Source organism: Mya arenaria, chromosome 15, assembly GCF_026914265.1.
Source record: "Mya arenaria isolate MELC-2E11 chromosome 15, ASM2691426v1".
Taxonomy (NCBI): Eukaryota; Metazoa; Mollusca; class Bivalvia; order Myida; family Myidae; genus Mya; species Mya arenaria.
In genome coordinates, this window is record NC_069136.1 from 53,336,263 (window position 1) to 53,356,110 (window position 19,848).

Sequence of the window (19,848 nt, forward strand, 5' to 3'; positions counted from 1 at the left end):
AGGCCCAACCCCCAAGTTAAGTTTGAGGCCTATGGGTGTAGGCATTGTTGAGTTATCACTCAAAATATATTTCCGCATTCAAGGTCTCTGTGACCTTGACCTTTGACCTAATGACCCCTAAAATCAATAGGGGTCATTTACTGCCCAGGCCCAGCCTCCAAGTCAAGTTTGATGAGGTTTCATAGGTTCAGGCATTATTGAAATATCATTAAGTGGGAGGAGATTTCTTATCACTGGGAGAAGTTTTCTTAACTCTTTGCATTTAAGGTCAACGTTGGACCTTAACCCTTGGCCCACTCACCCCCAAAATTAATAGGGGTCATCTACTTGTCAGGCCCAACCTCCATGTCAAGTTTGAAGACTTTGGTGCAGGCATTGATGAGTTATCACTCGGACAACCCTTTATCATTCAAGGTCACTATGACCTTGACCTTTGACCCTAAAATGGGTCATCTACTGGTCAGGCCCAGCTTCCATGTTAAGTTTGATGATCCTTGGTCTAGGCATTGTTGAGTTATCACTCGGACAAGCTTTAAAATCCTTTTACCATTAAAGGTCACTGTGACCTTGACCTTTGACCCGATGACCTCTATAATCTTTAGGGGTCATCTACTGGTCATGCCCGACCTTCATGTCAAATTTGGTGACCATACGTCCAGGGATTGTTAAGTTATCACTCGGACAAGCTTTGGTCTACCGACAGACCGACCAACTGACCTTCCGGCCTACATGTGCAAAGCAATATATCTCCCCTCCTTCATGAATGACACTATCCGAATGGCCTGGAGCAGTCACGTGCACAACGTGTATAATCCATACCCTCCCTGTAATTTCAAGTATGTTTCATACCAACCCTTTAACTTTCATACTCTGCAGAAGACGTAACAAAATGGCGGCCAATTTTTTTTTAACTTCTCTCTCGGCTTATCTTTTCACTGTAGGGGAGATAACTCATGTACGTTACTGAATATCCATTTTATTCAATCAATCTGTTGAGTGTAACCGACTGTTTACATGAGTCATTGGTTACAAAATGGCGACTAAAAAACGGTTTACAAGCACAACAAGTGACAAATCTGTCGAAAAAAGGTTAAACTAAATTCAGAAGAGACGATTCGATGCAACAAGAAATCTGCAAATGTGCTGAGGAGTTACCTTCAAGAAATTGTTAAAAATTAAGTGTTATGAACAGTAAATTGTTAAACTGTTGTTGTTTTTCTTATAAATACATTTATTGACTGTGATACAGCTTCTTGTACAGTTTTAATTTAATGTAACCATACTGAGAAAATATATCTGCTGTTAAACAATTTTATTACTATATTTCAGGGATGTGATTGACCTGGCAGCTGGAGGGCTGAAATCATTTCGGCCATGGATTCTTGGAGCAATTTTAGGGTCAAAAGCACAGTGTCTGCCGTAGAAGAAAAACTGCCTTTTTAGAAGCTCTTTTGAGGGTTCCTCTGACTTTAAATTGGAAGCAAACTGAGATATCAACTCTAATAACCAAAAGCACACTAGTATCTTTTTTAATCAGCTAAAAAAAAATTTTTTTTGGGGGGGGGGGGTCCCTGGGGCCATTAGATCCGCGGAATTCTGCGAATCCGCGGACAACTCACATCCCTGATATATACATTGTTATTGTATTTGTTCCAAATAAACTTTATTACATAACTTTTTTGTATTTCTTATAATATAATTTTGAGGCAATATTTAAGCTTCACTGAATATTTTCATAACAAATACATTATATTTTAATATAATCTTATTATTAAAAGTTCTCGGTGAGATATATTCTTTACACAGTTAGTAGCTGGGGGGGTATGTGATATACACCCCCAGTGGTTTCATTCATACCATGCTATGCTCTCGCGTGGTATGAAACCACTGGGGGTGAATATCACATACCCCCACAGCTACTAACAGTGTAACTAATAATACCCCTCTTCTTTGCAGGGGGGGCTTCAAAATATATGTACCGATACATTATGTACATCAAGTGCTAGATACCAGATGAATTAATTGCAAGAAAAAAGAAAATTGTCAAAAAATTACATTAAATTGACATTGTTGTGCACAATGCATTGAATCTTACTTACTCATGTATCCCATCATTTACGACACATGCATCTTTCACAGTTTTTGCACATATTACCAATTCAAAATTTACTAGCGTTGTCTTCCATGAAAATCCCAGTAAGTTTGAAAATAGTGTCAGTATATTTATCTGTATTCATAAACAGATATGATTTAACCATGGAAACCATTATTCACTTCTTTAAATGGGTAAACACAGATGAGACAGCAGCTTGATTATTGGGTTTATAATTTTAACCATATTAAGTGATTTATTTTTGGCCTTCTACTAGCTAGCATTGCAATTAAAGGCTTTTTCAGAAATATAGTGACTCTATTTGCCATTTTTTAAACCATCTGGTGGATATCCCCTTTAAATTGACAATAAATATTATTTTATGTTCTTGCATACTGGACGTGTGTTTCCGGTCATGTGACTGGTGCTGGAAAATATTACACCCCCCATGTAAGATGAGTCACGCGCAACAACGCGCCACTTCTTATTTCTTTTATTGTATGGTTTGTGAAAAGTATATTATGCAATTTCAATAAAGCGCAATCAAAGATATAAGTATACATTACTTTTAGTTAAAATTGAATATAAATTATCGTAAAAGCGCGATATTTTAAGGAACTATTTGACGTCGATAGTGATTTAAAATTACTGCGCTTGATGACGTCAGTACACAACGTCGCACGCGCTTTTTGGCGAAATGTACAAAAGTGCGTTTTCTACTTCAAAATTTCCACAAATTCATAATTATAAGTATGCAAGAAAAAATATCAATCATGTTTTTCCGGTCCGGATAAAAAAAAAAGACCCTCGGGCACGCTGCGTGACCGGTAACTCCGCAAGCCTCGTTACCGGCTTACACGTGTGCCCTCGGTCGGATTTTTCTATCCGTACCGGAAACACATGATAGATACTTATATTCCTATATAGCCAACATCGAAACTTTTGCACACTGTTGACGACACTGATAGTCATAATACTGGGCTTAAGACATTACACATCTTCAATATTTTCACAAAACACCCAAGAAAATCAAGTACAAAACCACTTGTTCCCATTTGTGAGAGTCAACTTACCTTTATACACTCGAGATGACCCTTGTAAGCTGCTTGATGCATGGGGGTCCATCCGCTCTTTGGGTTCCTCATGTTTACATCTGCCTGCCCCTCATTGATCAGTATGGATATGATACCAGCCTTGTTGCCTTTACAACATTTCTGTAAACATACATTCCACCTATGATGTTGCCTGCACAACACCAGTGTAATTATACATTCAACCTTAAATGTTGCCTGTACAACACCGCTGCAATCATACATTCAATTTTTAACATTGCCTACACAACACAGCTGTAATCATACACTCAATCTTTGATGTTGCCTTCACACCACCGCTGTAATCATACACTCAATCTTTAATGTTGCCTACACATCACAGCTGTAATCATACACTCAATTATCTTTAATGGTGCCTGTAAAACAATGCTGCAGTCATACATTCAATATTTCATGTTGCCTACACAACACAGCTGTAATCATACACTCAATCTTTAATGTTGCCTACACAACAGCGCTGCAATCATACATTCAACCTTTAATGTTGCCTACACAACACCACTGTAATCATACGTTCAAAATTTAATAATGCCTATACAACACCACTGCAATCATACATTCAACCTTTAATGATGCCTGTACAACAACGCTGTAATCATACACTCAACCTTTAATGTTGCCTACACAACACCACTGCAATCATAATTCAACCTTTAATGGTGCCTGTAAAAAAATGCTGCAATCATACATTCAATCTTTAATGTTGCCTGCACAACACCACTGCAATCATACATTCAACCTTTAATGATGCCTGTAAAACAATGCTGCAATCATACATTCAATCTTTAATGTTGCATTTACAACATCGCTGAATCATACATTCAACCTCTAATGTTGCCTGTACAACACTGCTGCAATCATACATGCTGTCATTATACATTCAACTTCTAATGTTGCCTGTACAACACTGCTGCAATCATACATGCTGCAATCATACATTCAACCTTTAATGATGCCTGTACAACACTGCTGCAATCATACATGCTGCAATCATACATTCAACCTTCAATGATGCCTGTAAAACAATGCTGCAATCATACATTCAATCTTTAATGTTGCCTTTACAACACCACTGCACTCATACACCTAACCTTTAATGATGCCTGTTCACAACTGCTGTAATCATACACTCAACCTTTAATGGTGCCTGTTAACCACCGCTGTAATCATACACTCCATCTTTCATGTTGCCTAAACAACACCGCTGTAATCATACATTCAAACTGTAGTGTTGCCTACACAACACAGCTATCTTTAATGTTGCCTGTACAACACCGCTGTTATCATACATTCAACCTTTAATGGTGCCTGTACAACACCACTGTAATCATACATTCAACCTTTAATGTTGCCTGTACAACACCCCTGTAATCATACATTCAACCTTTAATGTTGCCTGTACAACACCGCTGTAATCATACATTCAACCTCTAATGTTGCCTATACAACACCACTGTAATCATACATTCAAACTGTAGTGTTGCCTACACAACACAGCTATCTTTAATGTTGCCTGTACAACACCGCTGTTATCATACATTCAACCTTTAATGGTGCCTGTACAACACCACTGTAATCATACATTCAACCTCTAATGTTGCCTGTACAACACCCCTGTAATCATACATTCAACCTCTAATGTTGCCTATACAACACCACTGTAATCATACATTCAACCTCTTATGTTGCCTGTACAACACCACTGTAATCATACATTCAACCTCTTATGTTGCCTGTACAACACCGCTGTAATCATACATTCAACCTTTAATGTTGCCTGTACAACACCGCTGTAATCATACATTCAACCTCTTATGTTGCCTGTACAACACCACTGTAATCATACATTCAACCTTTAATGTTGACTGTACAACACCGCTGTAATCATACATTCAACCTCTTATGTTGCCTGTACAACACCGCTGCAATCATACATTCAACCTCTAATGTTGCCTGTACAACACCGCTGCAATCATACATTCAACCTTTAATGTTGCCTACATACAACACCGCTGCAATCATACATTCAATCATCCGCTAATGTTGCCTGTACAACACTGCTGCAATCAAACATTAAACCTCCAATGTTGCCTGTACAACACTGCTGTAATCATACATTCAACCTTTAATGGTGCCTGTACAACACCGCTGTAATTATACATTCAACCTCTTATGTTGCCGGTACAACTTGGCTGTAATTATACATTCAACCTCTTATGTTGCCTGTACAACACCGCTGCAATCATACATTCAACATCTAATGTTGCCTATACAACACCCCTGAAATCATACATTCAACCTCTAATGTTGCCTGTACAACACCCCTGAAATCATACATTCAACCTCTAATGTTGCCTGTACAACACCACTGTTATCATACATTCAACCTCTAATGTTGCCTGTACAACACCCCTGTTATCATACATTCAACCTCTAATTGTGCCTGTACAATACCCCTGAAATCATACATTCAACCTCTAAAGGTGCCTATACAACACCCCTGAAATCATACATTCAACCTCTAATGTTGCCTGTACAACACCCCTGAAATCATACATTCAACCTCTAAAGGTGCCTATACAACACCCCTGAAATCATACATTCAACCTCTAATGTTGCCTGTACAACACCACTGTTATCATACATTCAACCTCTAATGGTGCCTGTACAATACCCCTGTTATCATACATTCAACCTTTAATGGTGCCTGTACAACACCACTGTAATCATACATTCAACCTTTAATGTTGACTGTACAACACCGCTGTAATCATACATTCAACCTCTTATGTTGCCTGTACAACACCGCTGCAATCATACATTCAACCTCTAATGTTGCCTGTACAACACCGCTGCAATCATACATTCAACCTCTTATGTTGCCTGTACAACACTGCTGCAATCATACATTCAACCTCTAATGTTGCCTGTACAACACCCCTGAAATCATACATTCAACCTCTAATGTTGCCTGTACAACACCACTGTTATCATACATTCAACCTCTAATGTTGCCTGTACAACACCGCTACAATCATACATTCAACCTCTAATGTTGCCTATACAACACCGCTGTAATCATACATTCAACCTCTTATGTTGCCTGTACAACACCGCTGCAATCATACATTCAACCTTTAATGTTGCCTGTACAACACCGCTGCAATCATACATTCAACCTCTAAAGGTGCCTATACAACACTGCTGTAATCATACATTCAACCTCTTATGTTGCCTGTACAACACCGCTGCAATCATACATTCAACCTCTAATGTTGCCTGTACAACACCGCTGCAATCATACATTCAACCTCTAATGTTGCCTGTACAACACCGCTGCAATCATACATTCAACCTCTTATGTTGCCTGTACAACACCGCTGCAATCATACATTCAACCTCTAATGTTGCCTGTACAACACCGCTGCAATCATACATTCAACCTCTTATGTTGCCTGTACAACACTGCTGCAATCATACATTCAACCTCTAATGTTGCCTGTACAACACCCCTGAAATCATACATTCAACCTCTAATGTTGCCTGTACAACACCACTGTTATCATACATTCAACCTCTAATGTTGCCTGTACAACACCGCTACAATCATACATTCAACCTCTAAAGGTGCCTATACAACACCGCTGTAATCATACATTCAACCTCTTATGTTGCCTGTACAACACCGCTGCAATCATACATTCAACCTTTAATGTTGCCTGTACAACACCGCTGCAATCATACATTCAATCATCCTCTAATGTTGCCTGTACAACACTGCTGCAATCAAACATTAAACCTCCAATGTTGCCTGTACAACACTGCTGTAATCATACATTCAACCTGTAATGGTGCCTGTATAACACCGCTGTAATTATACATTCAACCTCTAATGTTGCCAGTACAACTTGGCTGTAATTATACATTCAACCTCTTATGTTGCCTGTACAACACCGCTGCAATCATACATTCAACCTCTAATGTTGCCTGTACAACACCCCTGAAATCATACATTCAAACTGTAGTGTTGCCTGTACAACACTGCTGCAATCATACATTCAACCTCTAATGTTGCATGTACAACACCCCTGAAATCATACATTCAACCTCTAATGGTGCCTGTACAACACTGCTGCAATCATACATTCAACCTCTAATGGTGCCTGTACAATACCCCTGAAATCATACATTCAACCTCTAAAGGTGCCTATACAACACACCTGAAATCATACATTCAACCTCTAATGTTGCCTGTACAACACCACTGTTATCATAACATTCAACCTCTAATGTTGCCTGTACAACACCACTGTTATCATAACATTCAACCTCTAATGTTGCCTGTACAACACCACTGTTATCATAACATTCAACCTCTAATGTTGCCTGTACAACACCACTGTTATCATAACATTCAACCTCTAATGTTGCCTGTACAACACCACTGTTATCATAACATTCAACCTCTAATGTTGCCTGTACAACACCACTGTTATCATAACATTCAACCTCTAATGTTGCCTGTACAACACCACTGTTATCATAACATTCAACCTCTAATGTTGCCTGTACAACACCACTGTTATCATAACATTCAACCTCTAATGTTGCCTGTACAACACCACTGTTATCATAACATTCAACCTCTAATGTTGCCTGTACAACACCACCGTTATCATAACATTCAACCTCTAATGTTGCCTGTACAACACCACTGTTATCATAACATTCAACCTCTAATGTTGCCTGTACAACACCACTGCAATCATACATTCAACCTCTAATGTTGCCTGTACAACACCACTGTTATCATAACATTCAACCTCTAATGTTGCCTGTACAACACCACTGCAATCATACATTCAACCTTTAATGGTGCCTGTACAACACCACTGTAATCATACATTCAACCTTTAATGGTGCCTGTACAACACCGCTGTTATCATAACATTCAACCTCTAATGTTGCCTGTACAACACCGCTGTTATCATAACATTCAACCTCTTATGTTGCCTGTACAACACCACCGTTATCATAACATTCAACCTCTAATGTTGCCTGTACAACACCACTGTTATCATAACATTCAACCTCTAATGGTGCCTGTACAACACCACTGTTATCATAACATTCAACCTCTTATGTTGCCTGTACAACACCACCGTTATCATAACATTCAACCTCTAATGTTGCCTGTACAACACCACTGTTATCATAACATTCAACCTCTTATGTTGCCTGTACAACACCACCGTTATCATAACATTCAACCTCTAATGTTGCCTGTACAACACCACTGTTATCATAACATTCAACCTCTAATGTTGCCTGTACAACACCACCGTTATCATAACATTCAACCTCTAATGTTGCCTGTACAACACCACTGTTATCATAACATTCAACCTCTAATGTTGCCTGTACAACACCACTGTTATCATAACATTCAACCTCTTATGTTGCCTGTACAACACCACCGTTATCATAACATTCAACCTCTAATGTTGCCTGTACAACACCACTGTTATCATAACATTCAACCTCTAATGGTGCCTGTACAACACCACTGTTATCATACATTCATCTTTTATATTCATTTTACCCAATGTAAACACTATTTAATGGCCTGTGGCATATAGCCAAATCTGTTCAAATCATAAAAGGTTCTCATATAAGAACAATATAACTTTTTTAAGGTACTTGTACTTTGAAATATTTACTTATGTCAGGAAAGTCACAATTTCCACTCTAATGTCTACTACACTTAAACAGTGAGAAGAGACCCATGGGGGCTGTTTCTAAAAATATTTTAGTCGTAAATAGAAAATACTTAAGTGCCATAGTTTTGTTATTTTGCTAAAACATGTACATATTTGTGTGAATCAAACTTAAGCCAACGTTGAAATCGGAACACAAAGTTGAGGAAACAAAAACACACAATGTATTCCCAATTTCAATTCCCAAAATACAAACATGCCTTTTCTGCCCAATTTGGAAAAAAGACTCTAGACAGCTTGGGAAAATTTGCTTTACGAAATATTCCATTGTGAGAAAAAAATGCTTACCATAAAACTCGGAAATTTAACCATTTTATTATTATTTATGAGTAGTGTTTATTTTCCTGTTCAAAAGATTTGAAATGGCTGAAATATCAATACGTGTAAGTGAAAATAACTATTGCTGCAATGCAATAAATCATTGACATTTAATATGCATACTGATCTGTGAATGTGATGAAAAACAATAATCCCATAAACTTTACAGACTAAAAGACTTTCATTTTTTGTTTTACTTTTTATTGTTATTTTTTCTACAGACTGGCAAAAGTAGCATTTATATTGCTAGGGGAATGGGTCTGAAAGCTGGACCCGTGGGAACTATATATTATTCCTGGCAAAGTTCCTACTTTTCTTTACTGTTGACTCATAAAAGGGCTTGTCTTGGCTTTGGAGAGTTCATTCGATCATTTTTAGGGATAAAAAATAAATAACCACTTGAATTAGGCCTTTTGAACAACCTAAAAGCAAACAGTGCCGACAAAAATTATAACGTCATTTAAGGACTTCCAACAACCCACAACAGTTTTCAAAACAATAAAAGTTCAAAAACTGACGACTTCCGTTTAATTGTTGACAATTTTTATTTTATGTTAATATCTTATAGAGCAACTGTGTAGTCTGGTGTAATGGACATGGTCCAGCTAATGTGCCTTTAAAACTGCACTTTCACAGATTGACCATTTTGACAACTTTTTTTGTCTTGGAATACCGGGTAAGCCATTTTTTTTGTATAAAACTCCAGAAACCAGGGATGCAAATAGGCTGACTAATGATTAGATCACAGTCCTTTTAATGTAGTGATGATTTGTATAAAGTTATTTGAAAATCGCTTTATTAGTAACCAAGTTATGGCCCGGACACGGAATTGCTAACGGACGAGTAACAAAGATGTGGCCCGGACACAGAATTGCTAATGCCCCCCAATGGTGATTCTAGTCTTTGAGGTATGGACCTGGAAATTGCGCGCGACACATCCTTTTAATGTAGCGATGATTTGTATAAAGTTATTTGAAAATCGCTTTATTAGTTACCAAGTTATGGCCCGGACACGGAATTGCTAACGGAAGGACAGACGGACAGACAGACGGACAGACGATGGAGGCCATAACATAATACGACCCTTCGGGCGTATAATGATTTATTATGTCTAAAAGCATTACTAACGCTTTACGAAAACTGAAATTTAAGCCTTGTTTCAAAAAGTAGAGAACTTTTGTATTGTGAGTAATATTATATGATTTAATTGAAGGCATTGATACAAAAATCAGCTGATTCTGAGACAAAAGTTTTAAAAACTGTCAATCTGTGAGAGTGCAGCTTTAACAAGAATTTTCAACTATTAATGTTCAACGTACATGCAAGGCCGTCTGTCCATCTTTGTCCAGGGCATTGACGTCCGCACCGTTCCTCACAACAATATCTGCGCAGTCCTCAAAACCATAGTAACAAGCATCATGAAGAGCAGTCGTTCCTATAATATATGTATATATTGCCTGGATTAATTTAAAGTGACACTCATATTTAAAATCAATACCATACATACACATGTTTAACAACATAAATATACATACAAAATAATGCATTTAAAGGAAATATTAATTACAGATAACAAGATTGTAACTGTGTATTTAATAGCTGAAAAATCACAAATATTAAATGACTGGTGAGTCCTAAAAGATTTACAGTGATCAATTATCATCCAAGGTGGAAATTGTAACTGTGTTTTCTGTACATTTCTTTCAAAATAAACTGGGTATCCTTCATAAGAACCATTGTTTTCGATATTTATTCATCCTTTTCTGTTAATTAAAACAATTGTTTTGATTGTGTTACATCGTATTTGGGAGTTAGAGTGCATCTTTTAAGATAGTTTCGGTAATATGTTTGATACCGGTGGAAATTTCAATATCACTTCCTAGTTACACCCCATAAATATTTTACAAGGCCTTGTTAAGTTGTTAAGAATACTCCTGCGTGATGGTCTTAAGTTAGGCTCCACTAATATTTGTTTTTCTCATAACATTCTCAGATAGAGGGAATCTCAAAAGGGCCTATCAAGCCACTGTGTAAACCCTGCACTGAAAAAGCAAAACTTGGGCAATATTCATAAAACATCTCAAGTCATTTCCTATCTTAAGTCATTTTCTTATGTTATGTATCACACTAATCATATGAAATAATAACTTCATAATATCTGAAATATTTTATTATCATTGATTTGATTCAAAATACATTATGGAAAGGAATTAGTATAAGCAATTACATTGCTTGTTTTCCAATCCATTTCATCATACTATTGCTGTACTGTTTTTTTTGTATATATGAACTGAATAAAATATGTTTAAACTAAAATACATTCTTTAATGTCAAAAACACTTTCCTTTTAGTTTGATTATGAAAATATAAGGAAATTGACTTAAGTGACTTAAAAATGATGTTTATGAATACGGGCCCAGATCTCATCAAAGCCATCTTGTGCCAGGGCTGTTTATTAAAAACTTAATACAGTAATGATACTGTTTTTTTTGAGGGCAGCCCTGTGGATGCAATATTGCCCCCCAAAAAGACATTCAGTTTTGAACACTGGGACAGTCTATATTTTGATCAGCTGTTATTTTAATCATTTTTTTTTAACATTTGAACTTATTCACTCCCAACATTGGATATAATTTCTAACCTGAAGACAATAAGGCCACAACAAATTGATATTTCGTTCCGCGGATTTACCGCGCCTATTTTTTTGAAAATGTAAAAAAAATATTTTTATTTTTTTTGTGCGCCCGCACCTCCATTTTGATCACCAAGCAGATTTTTTTTAGGTAATAATTTATTAAAAGGCTAAAAATAATCAAGTATAATTTTTCTACGATCGTTTTCGTGTTTTTGTAAAGGGAAGTTACCGATGCGTAGTGTTTTTATATTGTATAACGATTGGTTTAGCATGGGTTTCAATAAATTCAATCAAAATAGCGGCTTCCGGTATAAACAATGTGACTCGAAGATTGGAAATTAAATCTTATTTTTGACAATAAATATGTTTTGAGCATGCTTGAAGTCATTGTTGATCGTCTCATGCACTAAAGGATCATTATTTAAAGCAATCATTATGCAATAAAGCATGTGTATCTGAGACTAGTAGCGATTATATTGCGTAATTAGTGACTCGTTTTGAATGGAAATCGGACAGGTCAACTTAACTGGAACATGCAGGGCTTTTTCTGCCCAATTTGGGAAAAAGACCCTAGACATTTTGGGAAATTTTGCGTCGTGAAAATGCCGAAATTGGGAAATTTTACAGTTAAAAGAAAAAACTGTCTCGTCTCCTGCGAATTAGGAAAAGATTTTATATTTCCCTTTAATAGAACCAAAATGGCTGAAATCAGATAATATTTCATACAGATACCTGAATGTGATGAAAATCAATGATTTCCGAGTTCAATTATCAAAAAAACTACATCACACAATTTATTAGGATGTTGTTAATGAACCAGTACATGAAAAATGACTTTCAAAAAAAAAAAAAAAAAAAAAAAAATATTTTTTTTACTTTTGATTGGGATTTTTTTCTGAAGATTGGGAAAAATATCTTATATTTTGCTTTGGGAATGGGTCCGATAGTCGGACCCGTGGGTACTATAGAAAAAGCCCTGACATGAGTCATTGTTTGGTCCAAATTGATGTATCAAGCTCATTTTTGATCAAATTCTGACAAAACAACAGTTTTGAACAAATATCTTTTCACAAATAGCGATATAAACACTGATCTGGATATACCTCAACATAAGTAAGCCCAAGTTTATCACCTTATATTTTGTTTTTATTTGCAGCATAATCCAGGATTGTAATGCATTTGTCAATTGTAACCACTGCCCCGCCCGCCCCTCGCCCTTGTTCCAGGGGTATACCGGGGACAGCAGAGGCAATGGGCTGTGTTTTTACCTTTCAGGTGGCCCCACAGTGCCTAGTGAATGTGGTTTTGTCTTCATATTGAAAATAGTCGGGAATGGGCCTCACATAGGTATTCGGGGTTGCCGGGCCATTTGGCAGGGATTTTACCAGCAGTGTGTCCCTGCAGGTCGGGTATTTTACCCGGGTATTGAGAAACCGGAAGTCAAAGTCCCCGCTATTCCGGACTTAGGGGGGGCGGGGGCATATACAATTGGCTGGTGCATAAAAACATCTAAATAACCAAAAAAAGTACTCTGAAAAAAAACCTTGTTCTTTTTGTTTTAATAAGCACATGTCATTGCATTTCCTGTGATAATAAAAACAAAATTTAGTCTATGTTATATGGAGTCCGATGTTTGATGATGCCTGTGTAAGTGATCATTTTTACAAATCCAAAATCAATCCTAAGTTATGTCTAAATACAGTTGCATATGATGTTAAACTGATTCAGGTAGATTTATATAAGTTGTTTCAAACTTTTTACTTAAAGCAGGGTTATTTATTATTATGAATGATCGTCATATTAAAGTATGTTTTAGTTATATAAGAAATTAGATTTATCCATATAATGTTTGTACTAAACACAGATGAATAAATAGTATGTATTCCGACATTTTCCCAATGTCCATTAGCGGTTCAGTTCAAGATGGCATTAAAATGGGCTTAAGGGCAATTATTTTGAACAATCTTGTTTATTTATAAAAAATATAAGGAAAAGTATATTTTTTGCTCTTCGCTCGCTTCGGTTTTTATGAAAACCGACAAAAAATTTTATAATTTTTTTCGCTTGCTCGCTCCAATTTTTTTGGTCAAAAATCCGAGGAACTAAACATTAATTTGGTGTGGCCTAAGTGATGTTAAACCTCAACACAGTAGCTGAATGGAAGTTAACAATGGCTACCACAAGGAATGTTTTCATTCTGCTGTTGAAATGAAATGAACAGCTCAATTATGGCAATAAATTCAACAGGATGTTCAAGTTTTTTTATCTTCCCAATGATTGTTTAATCAAACTGTTAAGTACCACCAGTCACCAGAAAAATACTATGTACCAGTATCCGCAATGTCAAACCCATACATGTAATGATGTATAAAGTCTTGTAAACCTATAAATGTACAAAAACTTTAAACCTGCACTCTAACAGATGGACCATTTTTTATTTTTGTCTTAGAATGAGCCAATGTTTGCGTAATTGTCTGAGAACAAGTGATATACAGAATGCTTACAAAGGATCAGATCACAGTTTTTCATATTAACATTCAAAAATTGATGCTTAATGCTGAAAAACACACTTTTCTTACAGCGTTAATAACACTTTTAAATACAAAACTTCAATTTTCAAACGCATAATGATATATTAAAAACTGCAATCTGATTTTTTGTCACCAGTCTTACATCACTCGTTTCAAAGTATTTACACCAAAATTGGATTCATTGAAGACAAAGAATAAAAAAGTTGTCAAAACAGTTAATCTGTGAGAGTGCAGCTTTAATACAAAGATTTTACCACATATTATCAATTTAGGATTTATTTCTCTTTGTAATATCGCCATGGCAAAAACTAACACAAGCATGATAAGCCAATTCGAAATACATGAATAAAAAGCAAGCAAATAATTTAAAAGCTTAATTTGTAGGAAAACATACCCCAGTCTGATTTTGCATTCACTGGTGGGCAGAACTTGCTTTTTACAATTTTTTCCACTATGTCTGGAATATCTGGAACAGAATACATGGAGATAGTTATTAAAATAAATAGTGGCACTTAGGATTCTACATGTTCATCAGGTCATCAACTAATTGCAATTCATACTGAAATCAAAATTAGTAAATATAAACGCTGTATGCAATATCAACTGCACCCACAATCTGTTGGTTAAAAGTATACACAGAAGCATAACTGTTACATAACTTTAAAAAGGGAAGAAGATGGTGTGACTGTTTTGTGCCATGTTGTCATGGAGAAAATTCAATAACTAGCATGCAGCATAAGTGAGTAGCAATGGAATTTATCTGTAGACGAGTTATTGAATGGTTAAGCTCAGCCCACTTGTAAATATTCTGATACGATTTTATGCATAGAAAAAGCAAAGGAAACACTCCCAAGCATGGTACCAGAATTAATATTTGACAAATTTAAAGTTGAACATGAAAAGGATTTAAATATCATTTTTGACTGTTAATCATTAAAACATACATTTTCACAAATTGCAAACAAAAGTTAAAATGGAAACCAATTTAAGATTAAGACTTGTATATCTTGCACAGGATAGCCAAGAATATAGCAATGGTTATAAGTATCTGACATTTATAAAAAAAATATTTCAAGTATTTCTGCCTATTTCTTGTGCAAAAGTTAACAAAAAAGACTCCGATGTTAGTCTGAAATTGAAAGCTCTCAATCCAGATTTCAGGATAAACCTTGAATTTTATCACTTCCAAATTTACCGGTAAGTTGTTGATATTACAAAACATCGCCCTAGTGCATTAGCTAAAAAATAACTGCATATAGAAAAAGAAGCAGATATTGAGTTCTTGCATTAAGAAGATGGACGATTCATAATGTAGATTGAGACTTACTTTCCAAGACAGCCCTATGAAGAAGGTTTGTAGCACCGCTGTGTCGCTGGTCGTCTGGTGGAGTTTTACACTTTGAAAATACTGTCAGATGTGTAGGCAGACCTTGAGCATGCTCATGATAGTTTTGTATCAAGCGATCCAGGCCTTAAATCATATTTTTTTATAATAGTTCATTTAAAATAACAAATAAAATAATCTAAATTAATATTCAAGTGACATTTAAAGAAGAAAATTCCATTGTCTCTTTATTTGAAAGAACTCCATAAAAAGATTTGTAAAAATACATAGATTTATGTCTGAGCCCAAATTATTATTTTAGGGTTATAGCCAGGTTATAAAAAGGACAGGGTGCTGCAAAAAAGGGACTGGGTACTAAGGTTTGAAAGGACACATTGTAAAAAACAAAATTCAGTTGCTTAAGGTTTTAACTGCCAGAAATATTAAGTCTTTTCGTATTTGTTATCATGTTATAAGCTTATAAAAAAAACCTTATCAAATACTTGTCAGCCTAAGCATTCAATTATAAGGCAGCAAATTTAGCGTACACATGCTTGTCACCATGAGGGCAGAGGGGTGCTACTAAAAAGGTTTATGGTGCAGCACCCTTCTATAACTCATTAGCTAAAACCCTTGAGTCGGTTGGGTTACTGTAACCACAGTATTACATTTATTTGGCCTAATTGAACCTAAATAGCCCCATATGTATACCATGTATCGTTGGCCCTTCATCTATACTGAAGTGGCAGGGTTTCACCATGTTAATCTGGAAGTGGTAGAACACTCCTTTGCTGTAGAGGGACAGTACAAAACTGGAACAAGAGAAAGAGCTCTCTCGCACAAGGAACAGGCCATCCTTGTTACCAACTTTCCCCAATTCTGAAATCAAATACAGTTAAACTGAGTTAATTAGAATTGATTATAAAATCCATTTGGTGACAATGACATACTTGGTGTTTTTTGTCTAAAAATAAAGAAAAATTGAAAATGGGTGTTGGCCCATTGAAATTAGTCTTTTGTATGAACAAGCCTGGACTCTACTTATATACTATACTTATGCTTGGCATTGCATTTTTTAACAAGCCTTGTTATATAAACTGTTGTGTATTTAACTTCAGCCAATAGCGACACCTCTTACTGATAAGCCACGCCTCTATACTACTACATGCTGCATGCTATCACAGTAGTTCAGTTCTCAATGACTGTTCTCAAGTACTAGTAATAAACCGTAAAACTGTTGTTATTTCTTGTTGTAAACACAACATAAAATACAGTATCAAGCTCAGAAAGCATTTTACCAGTCCAGGGTACTGGGCTTGTGCCAAATGCGACCAATGAGACACTATATTTTATAAATATTCAAGCACAAAATCCCTTGCAGTTCAAGAGTCAATCAGACCCACAAAATTTAGGAGTCAGACTTTAGGTCTAGCCAAAAGACGGGGCTGTCTCTCAGCTATGTGTAAATAGGATTAGAGACATGCCAAATGGATTTTGGCCAGAAAACTAACATGAATAATACATAATGTAAGATTTTATCAATTATTATAAAAAAATATGTATTGTTGCAGTTGTCATAATTGATAGAGCAAATCCTATTTATCTGTTATCAGGATTCTAGTGACAGCATATTCAGAAAGAAAAATCTTTATGTCTTAGATATCTTTATGCACCAGTCAATTGTAACCACGCCCCCCCCCCAAGGTCCAGGGGTATACCGTGGATAGTCGGGGGAAATGGGCCTTGTTTTTACCTTTCTAGTGGCCCCGCAGTGCCGGGTTAATGCTGTGGTTTTGTCTGTGCGCCAAAAATGGGCCTTACATAGAGTCCCTGGGGTTCGGGGGCATTTGGCAGGGATATTACCAGCAGTTTGTCCACGCAGGACGGGGATCTTACCCTGTCTTGATCTTCTTTAACGTAGCCATCTGGAGGAAACTTGGCACAAAATTGGGGATTTCTTTTTTGAATAGGAAAGGGGATCACAAATTTGAAAAAATCAGATGGAAGACCGCCATTAAACAATTGAACACAATTCAACTTATCTGTTTCTTGAAAGGAGTTGCCATATCATATCAGTAAAGAAAGGTTGTTAAATTCAGATGCACATTTACACGCATTTGGACTAGTCTAAAATAATAGACGTGTTATACGGGATTCTTCCAATCCCTAACGTCTAAACGGGAATGTGCAAAAAACGGGGGTGTTTTAAAAATATTGAAATTGTTTTAAGTGAAGAATTTTATGGTTGAAATTGATCATAAAGAGTTATATTCATATTTTACCATGTAAGTGAAATGTTATTTTGCACTAAACAAGCATTTAGTGCATTAAAACAAGTTGTTTACCTTTCCTATAAAACGAAAGTTGACTGACACAGACAACAATTATGCGAAGGGGAACAACTCGATACAATTGTTATAGCTCGGCATCCTCCAACAAAGCTTCGAGATAGACCTTGTTATACAATCGTAACAACTTGGCCATGGCCGAAATGTTCCGAGCGATTTAAAACTGTGCCCTAAAGCCTTGCAGGTGCCCTTCATGTATATATCGTTATGTTTTGACAGAATGAAATGAAAAAAAGCTGTCAAACTCATAATTATAAGTTGGATATTTATTTTTTTGTGTACGGAACTAATATAAAATAACATTATCTGGTAATATTTCTTGTTTTTATGATATTTTATACACGCTATATGCTTTAACCCGGAATCCTGATAGGAACAACTACCCACTTTTGATACTAAACAATTTGTACGTGAAGGATTTGCCATATCAAAAATCTAAAAAAAATCTGTCAACGTACAATTATTTGGACTAGCATTTGGACTAACACCAACTCATCACTAAATTTAAATCAAGGTGTCAACAATTGAAGATAGTTATTAATTGATAAAGAAATGAAATATAAACCTTTCTTCAGAATATCTTCCGCAACATCCCTGGTGATCCGCCCATGATAGTACTGTTTTTCCTTTTCCTTCTCTTTAACTTTTTCACGATCTTCTTTCAGTAATTCTTCCAAACTATAGCTCTGCAACCTTTCCTTTACATTGATCAACTCTGTTGTTTCTTCGTTTGCATAAATTGAGTCGAACTGGTCGTCATCTGTATCATTTTCCATCATGATTTGGCTAAACAATAAAATTTAGGAAGTGAAATTGTGAAATGCATTTACTTCCTGGTTCTCATGTCGCCATCATTGTTTTGACATAATTTGTGGTTGTAGAATTTGCACCGGTATACTTTAAATACGTAAAGATGCGTAAAGACGTGTAAAGACGCGTAAAGATACGTAAAGAGGCGTAAAGATGCTCAAAGTGACGTAAAGGGAAATAAATTTAACTTAAATAAAATATATAAACACTTAAAGTATGTCAATAATGCATATATAGTGTTAACTAAGTGTATAAACAAAAGGTGAAATAAATTCGACGATTTTCCCCAAGCTTTCATTTGGTCATGTATGTTTGCCACCCGCGACATGTTTTAAGGGTTTACATAATTAAAAAAAATATCATAATATGTTTAATGAGAGTTTAAAAAAGAAATAATAAACACTACAAACAAAACACTGCAACGACATATTGGACGAACAAATTCTCTATAACATATGGCCGATTCAATCAACATGTCAATAAGCTGTTGATCTATCAACCTAATCTCTACTAACGTAGAAACACTTGTCGCACTACGGGTAATTAATTGTAATAATCCAAGTGTCACATCATTTTATGTGTTTATCGTAAACGAGGAAATGGGGCATAATATACAAATTCTTAGTCTGGAATCTGTCAAATGAATACCGATATATTCCCGAATTGTCAACAATAAGGGGATGGGGAGGGAGTGACAGAGTATATATTTCAGTTATTTTAATTGTTTTTTTTTTTCATTCTCGTCTGAATACAATCGAAAAACACGGTTTATCGCTGAGATCTCTCGATTTGTGATTATTTTCTTGCGCAATATTAAATATTTGCATATCAAAATATCTGGATTTAGCAGTGCATTTTGTATTATTTCAAGGTTTTAGTAGCATCAGTGACTATTAATTGT

General features: G+C 35.9%; 1 protein-coding gene across 3 annotated transcripts in view; it reads right to left on the reverse strand.

The window, feature by feature from the left end:
• Positions 1-18,995, reverse strand: part of LOC128219846 (tyrosine-protein kinase HTK16-like) — a 45,218-nt gene extending 26,223 nt beyond the window's left edge. For all 3 annotated transcript variants that reach the window (XM_052927955.1, XM_052927956.1, XM_052927957.1), the window contains exons 1-6: positions 18,703-18,995; positions 16,501-16,668; positions 15,793-15,936; positions 14,860-14,931; positions 10,619-10,734; positions 3,166-3,306 (exon numbers count right to left, since the gene is read on the reverse strand). In XM_052927955.1, coding sequence (XP_052783915.1) covers positions 3,166-3,306; positions 10,619-10,734; positions 14,860-14,931; positions 15,793-15,936; positions 16,501-16,668; positions 18,703-18,916 — 855 coding nt within the window. In that variant the 5' untranslated portion in view covers positions 18,917-18,995. The remainder of the gene's footprint in view (positions 1-3,165; positions 3,307-10,618; positions 10,735-14,859; positions 14,932-15,792; positions 15,937-16,500; positions 16,669-18,702) is intronic.
• Positions 18,996-19,848: the final 853 nt, after the last annotated feature.